The following is a 7,340-nucleotide window of genomic DNA, read 5'->3' on the forward strand; positions in this document are numbered from 1 at the left end:
CTGAGTTTGACTCCCCTGGTTTGCTGTATTAATTAAAAAATATTTTAAATGAAGGCATAAAGACAAAACAATATTTATTGTTTGATACTTTTGTTTTTAACATATTTTTTCAAATATAAAATTTTAGAGTTATTGTTTGTCCAAGTGAACAATATCTGGAAAGTGAGGTTGAATTGAGCGCAGAAATACTATGTAATGTGCGTGTGTGTGTGCGTGCGTGCTTGTGTATGTGTGTTTTATTCACTTTTTGGTCATTGAAACAAATAAAGTGATGTAAAAAGTTATTAGGTAAATTAAACACTGACAGCAAGAAAATATATATTATATTATATTATATTATATTATATTATATTATATTATATTATATTATATTATATTATATTATATTATATTATATTATATTATATTATATTATATTGTATTATATTATATTGTATTATATTATATTATATTATATTATATTATATTATATTATATTATATTATATTATATTATATTGTATTATATTATATTGTATTATATTATATTATAATATATTATATTATATTATATTATATTATATTATATTATATTGTATTATATTATATTATATTATATTATATTATATTATATTATATTATATTATATTATATTGTATTATATTATATTATATTATATTATATTATATTATATTATATTATTTTATTATTATATTATATTATATTATATTATATTATATTATATTATATTATATTATTTTATTATTATATTATATTATATTATATTATATTATATTATATTATATTATATTATATTATTTTATATTATATTATATTATATTATATTATATTATATTATATTATATTATAATATATTATAATATATTATATTATTATTTTATTATTATATTATTATATTATATTATATTATTTTATTTTATTATTTTATTATTTTATTATATTATATTATATTATATTATATTATATTATATTATATTATATTATATTATATTATATTATATTATATTATATTATATTATATTATTATATTTTTATTTGCAACAATTAAAATCACTGGATTAGAAAACCAGCACATTATTTAAAATAAAGTAATATAAAAAAAAGTCATGTAAAATATCTTTAAAAGAGGTTCAGGATGGTTCTTGGAAAGAGTACAGCAAATAGATTTATAAATAATATATAAGTATGGAAAAAAAATTGTATTAATATTATTTTTTTATATTTCCCAAATGATGATTACCAGAGCAAGGAAATTTTCACAGTATGTCTGATTATATTTTTTCTTCTGGAGAAAGTTTGTTTTATTTCGGCTAGAATAAAAACTGTTTTAATTTGTTATGAATCATTTTAAGGTCAAAATTATTTTAGCCCAGACTGTCTACAGAACAAACCATCGTTATACAATAACTTGCCTAATTACCCAATCCTTATTATCCTAGTTAAGCCTTTAAATGTCACTTTAAGCTGTATAGAAGTGTCTTGAAAAATATCTAGTCAAATATTATTTACTGTCATCATGGCAAAGATAAAACAAATCAGTTATTAGAAATGAGTTATTAAAACTATTATGTTTAGAAATGTGTTGGAAAAAAATGTTCTCTCCGTTAAACAGATTTGGGGAAAAATATACAGGGGGCTAATAATTCAGGGGGGCTAATAATTCTGACTTCAACTATATATATATATATATATATATATATATATATATATATATATATATATATATATATATATATATATATATATATATATATATATATATATATATATAAAATAATATTTTCCCCTGACCTCACACTGCCCTAATTCATGGACAATGTGAGAGGGAGTTTTTTCGCCTCTCTCTTCCCAAATGTATCTTATTTTGCTCTTTCTAAAAGCTACCTCTCGTTGACCTGTCTTCCCCTGAAATGTGTGATGTTTGTGTATGGTCGGGAGGGGGGTTCAATTTCACTCCATGAAAGTGTAAGTGACAAATAAAGGCTTCATCATTATCATCATCATCATCAATATCCCAAATCCATACTTAAAAAAATATACAATAATACTAAATTAAACTTTTTTCTTTTCCTCAAGTTTTTACACAAGAGAAGGAAAACAACAAACAAAAAGATTACTTAAAATTACTTATACTTAAATAAATACATTTAAAATTATCTATTTTAAATTATTATTTCAATGCAGATTCATCCCATATCGAAATGATCCTGATAAGGATTTTTTTTAAATATAGCTATTTACATAATTTGATAGGAAAATACTTTTTATATATATATTGCAGAAAACAAACCATGATATAAACAAAAAAAACTCAAGTATAAATGCCTTAATTCACACACAGAAAAAACTAAATGCTGTTAATTTGCTAACCCTCAAACTGTCAAAAAATATTTTCTTTAGCAGAAAATTAAATAAGGTTATTCATCTTTATTTTATTTCTATGGGGTTTTTACAATGTAGATCGCATCAAAGCAGCCTAACATAGAAGTTCTACTAAACTGAAATTGAAACTGTCAGTCCAGTTTTCAGAGTTGAAGTTCGCTTAAGTTCAGTTCAGTGTGGTTTAATTTTCACTGCTGAAAATCCAAACACTGAAGAGCAAATCCATCGATGCGCAGCTCCACAAGTACCAAACCAAGCAAGCCAGTGGCGACAGTGGCGGGGAACAAAACTTCACCAATTGAGGAAAGTGAAGAAAAAAAACCTCAGTTGGGCACGACCACGACTCTAGATAATGAAATTTTAAGGCCATATTTATTTTTGGTAAACTATTTCTTTAAATAGAACAAATCAAATTAAATCAACAGTATTTATCCCAATATAGCTACCAACAAAACAAGAAAAACCTGCTGACTAACCTGCTGTTTTGTGTGTTTTTCTCAGGTGCTCTTCAAGCTGGTGTTGGGTAGTGCCAAATTTGGAGAAGCGGCTCTTTTTCTGACCATCGTCGGTGGTGCAAACTTCATCTTCATGAGCTTTGTGCCACTTTTACTGTACTTCACACATGTGGAATACTTCACATCTTTTGCTGATCTTCCCTGGGCCTGCATGTGTGGAGTCGCTGCTCTCCTACTAGGTAAATAAAACACTGAAGAAAGAAAAAAATTATTATTATTGTTATTACAGTGTTGTGCAACCATTAGAATAACTGAATTAGAAAAGCAGACATGATCTAAAATAGAGTGATACTATTCATCTTTTTCAGCATTCAATATTCTGGTGAATTTTGGCATTGCCATCACATACCCAACTCTGATTTCTCTCGGCATCGTGCTGAGTGTTCCTGTCAATGCAAGTGAGTAAACTTTTCCCAGTATTATCCACGTCCATTTTGTATTTTACATATTTTGACTAGTAGCCTTCTCTCACAGCTAAATCAATGTTAGACAATCATGTTAGTAATTATTATTATAGACGTTTTCTCTTTCTCTCTCTTGTCAGAATCTGTCAGTGATGAATTACTAATTATAGCAAAAGTAGAACACTTAAAACTTTTAGGTATGTTGAAAGAAACAATATTATTTCCTGAAATTTCTTGTGTCAAATTATATCTGAATCAGTCTTTCAGCCAGGGAATTATGTCAGTGAAATATCTTGTAGATTATATGTCATTATCTCAGCTAAGCCATTCAGTATCAGTTAGCGAGAAACATACAGGGTCAATTTGCCTAAAGAATGGACTGATGAAATTTTAGTAGCTGAAAATCAGTCATATATTAAACTAATCAGATCCAAAAAAGAAAGGTTATTTGAAAACTGTTATTTAAAGCAAAACAGTAGTCTATTGATATTTATTTAGATGCTGTACATATAGATAAGTGAAAATCTAAAACAAAAAATACAATTAAATACACACACACACACACACACACACACACACCACACACACACACACACACACACACACACACACACAATGATAATACTTTAGCCAATAATCACCAATAAATAATAACCAGTTATTCAGGTTATTATTATTATTATTATTCAGACATTCTCCAGAAAAAAAAAAACTAACTTTACACACTACTATTTTCTCTATTAAACATAACTTTATATACTACTATATATACTATATGCTCAAGAGTTCAGATGCAAAAGCCTCTTGGTGCTGTCTGAATTCTTTAATTGTCTTTAAAGTGAAAAAACTGAACAAAAACAAAGGAGGCTTAGAAAAATACTTAATTTAAAAGAAAATTTCAGATGTCATTTACTGATTTTTGCATCTGAACTCTTATATAATGTAGAAGCATATATAATGTATTATATATTGTTTATCAGTTTTTTTAAAGGTTTTTTGAAGACCAAAAGCAGAACTAAATATGATAAATTCTTCACTTAAAAATCTATGACAAATAATGCACATTTTATCGATATTTCAGAAACCACATTTGAATATTAGCAGTATTAAAGTGACAAAATTGACTAAAGTTCTTTGAACATGACTGTTTAAAACGGTCAACATTTGTGAAAATGACACATTCAAAACATCATCACAACTCTGATATTTGAATGTAAATACTAAGCGTAAGTAAAATGTTAAGCACAAAGAGCTTAGAATCACCAAGAGGTAACGCTCAATAGAACGTTCCATTGCAACAGCAGCGCCCAGCGATTCTGCCATTCTGGAGTGAAAGCAATCAGCCATCCATTGGATCTTATTGCTGTCGTGATGGCAAGCAGCTGCTTTGTTTTTTATTTATTCATTTAAAAAGCCTATCAAAGCTGAAATACAACCTAAAAGACAACGATACAACACTTACAATCATAGACTTGTGATTATCAGCACTTATAATAGTTTATTTTACAGACTTAATGTTTAATATATTAACCATTGATTTCTTGAAACTGTCACTTTTAGGTGAAATTACTTCAAATTACTTTAATAATTAACGCACTGGCATAATACATATTAATACTGACATGTTAAATTAAGTTAACATGACTTTCAAAATGTGATGTTGATAGCAGATTAACAGTACTTTTTTATAATAATACACAGCATTTTTTCCAGTGTTGTCTGTTAAAAAAAAGACTAATAAAGTTTTTATTTAAAACTTCTTTCTCCAAATGTATTTATTTTTTATTTATATAAAAATTTATATGAAATTTATATGAATAAACATATATATATATATATATATATATATATATATATATATATATATATGTTTATTCATGATTTTTAATGCTGTTGTTAAAAATCATGGAGGCCATACAAACTACCACATAATGTAGTTTTTGTTGTGTATACTCATTTTTGTTTCACCCTAATTTGAGCAAAACAAAAAAAAAAATAGTAATAAAGTTATTTTGTTAACCTTTTATGTTATATTTCAATTTTAGATATCAGATGTATTAAACTTAGTCTTGTCAGCATTTTGGAAATTGTCTGTTTTTATTGGGATATTGTTTTAAAATGTGACTTCAAAGGGGATGTACTCATTTTAACTCATATTGAACTCAATATTTTAATTCATTCTGTCTATTGTTAGTTATCTGTGCTATTTTTCCTATTGGAATTTTCATTCCAAAATGGCGGCCGCATGACACTAGCGGCATCTAGTGGCTGTTTCCCAAATAACAACAGCGTGTCGCCTCTTGGTGATTCTATGCTCTTTGGTACTGCCATGGTGCTAGGACTTTAATGAACCTCATATGCTGAAGGGATTAAAAAAGGTGCTTCATTTGAAATTATTGGTTGTTTAAAAAGTTCTTAAATCTGCTGTTCATGAGTGTGTGGGAACCGTGTTGTATTCAAACCTGCCATTATTGTTAAACCAAATATAAATGGAGCCAATATAAATTCCTCTTAAACCTGCTTTACTACTGAGGCGATAGACAGTCAGTGCAGCTTCATCTGAGCAGTGATGGCTGTGTTTGACCCGTGTGTATGATTGTTGTTGTAGTGGTGGACCTGTACACCTGTGATATCCACTTCAACACAGTGCGGCTCATCGCTGTGTGCATCATCTGCCTGGGCTTTCTGATGCTCCTGTTACCAGAGGACTGGGACCAGTGTTTGATTGAGCTCGGCACCAAACTCAGAAAGCGGGAACAGCCTGCTGAACCAGCGGACAGCGGAAACAGCTCAGGACTCAACTGGACCCGACGGGCCAGAACCTCCATGTCCACGTTTACTCACTGACATGCAGTCGCTTTCTCCCATTCATGGTCAGGTGATGAGGGATGCTGAGAGGATTTCTTTTTTTTTTCTTTGAGCAAAATCACTTGGTGGTTCTTCTCACTGTAAGCGGATTTGATTGTTTATGTGAAACTCAAGAGCAGAGGTCCCAAACTATGGCCTTGCGTGTCAAATTGAACTTATGGAATAGGTCATTAAATGTTAATTGTTTGTCCTTAAATGTAGTCCACATATCACTCATTCATTTTCATTTGGCTTAGTCCCTTATTTATCAGGGCTCACCACAGCAGAATGAACCGCCAACTATTCCAGCATATGTTTTACACAGCGAATGCCCTTCCAGCTGTTCACCTATAGCACATGTCTTTGGACTGAGGGGGAAACCGGAGAGGAAAACCAAACCAACATGGGGAGAACATGCAAACTCCACACAGAAATGCCAACTGGCCCAGGCGGGCTCAAACTAGCATCTTTCTTGCTGTGAGGCGACAGTGCTAACCACTGATCCATCATGCCGCCAGTCCACATATCAATTTTTAATAATTAAATTTTTGATTTAGTTGCAATTTAATATACTGTTAAGGGGGAAAATACAGTGAATAAAGACTGTGAACATTTTGTTTTTCTGGATTTGTTAGGTTATTGGTTTGAGTAAAATATTATATTTGTTCTATGAAGGTTTGAAAGCATTGCTTCCAGTTGTGAAGATTATTGCTGTCTTAAAATGGTACCAAAAATGCTCTAAATGGAATGTAGCTATGCTTGTATTCTTTTAATGACTGATGACATTTCATCAAGAAAGAAGTGCAGACACATTCAAATACACAATACTAGTGTTCTTCAGAAGAGTATAGAAATCCAAATGTAGTGGAATAACCCTGATTTTCAAGTTTTAAATGACAATATTCATATTTGAACTTTGGAAAAATGTTATCAGGCCTTTTTAGAAATCAACAGATATTAATATTTTACTCAAACCCTTTATCAAATAAATCCAATGAAACTCAGAATTTTCAAGTGGACTCTTAATTATTATTTTTCCTGTGTAATATATTTAAATTTGATATATTTCTAGTTTTCTACACTTTTACAGGCCAGAAACATGAATGTAAGCAGCTGTAGCCAGTTTGAAGCTAAAGACTGCGCTCTTGCTGACAAGCAGTCAAAATGAGAAAAGTTTGTGTTTAATGGATCTA

At 29.0% G+C, this 7,340-nt stretch overlaps 1 protein-coding gene across 1 annotated transcript in view; it reads left to right on the forward strand.

Annotated features, from left to right (window-relative positions):
* The window catches only part of slc35f3b (solute carrier family 35 member F3b), a 56,743-nt gene extending 49,650 nt beyond the window's left edge, over nucleotides 1-7,093 (forward strand). The window contains exons 5-7 of the mRNA XM_056471634.1: nucleotides 2,883-3,075; nucleotides 3,205-3,294; nucleotides 5,909-7,093. Of these exons, the coding sequence (XP_056327609.1) occupies nucleotides 2,883-3,075; nucleotides 3,205-3,294; nucleotides 5,909-6,147 (522 nt within the window). The 3' untranslated portion in view covers nucleotides 6,148-7,093. The remainder of the gene's footprint in view (nucleotides 1-2,882; nucleotides 3,076-3,204; nucleotides 3,295-5,908) is intronic.
* Nucleotides 7,094-7,340: the final 247 nt, after the last annotated feature.

Source organism: Danio aesculapii, chromosome 13 (genome assembly GCF_903798145.1).
Source record: "Danio aesculapii chromosome 13, fDanAes4.1, whole genome shotgun sequence".
Classification (NCBI taxonomy): domain Eukaryota; kingdom Metazoa; phylum Chordata; class Actinopteri; order Cypriniformes; family Danionidae; genus Danio; species Danio aesculapii.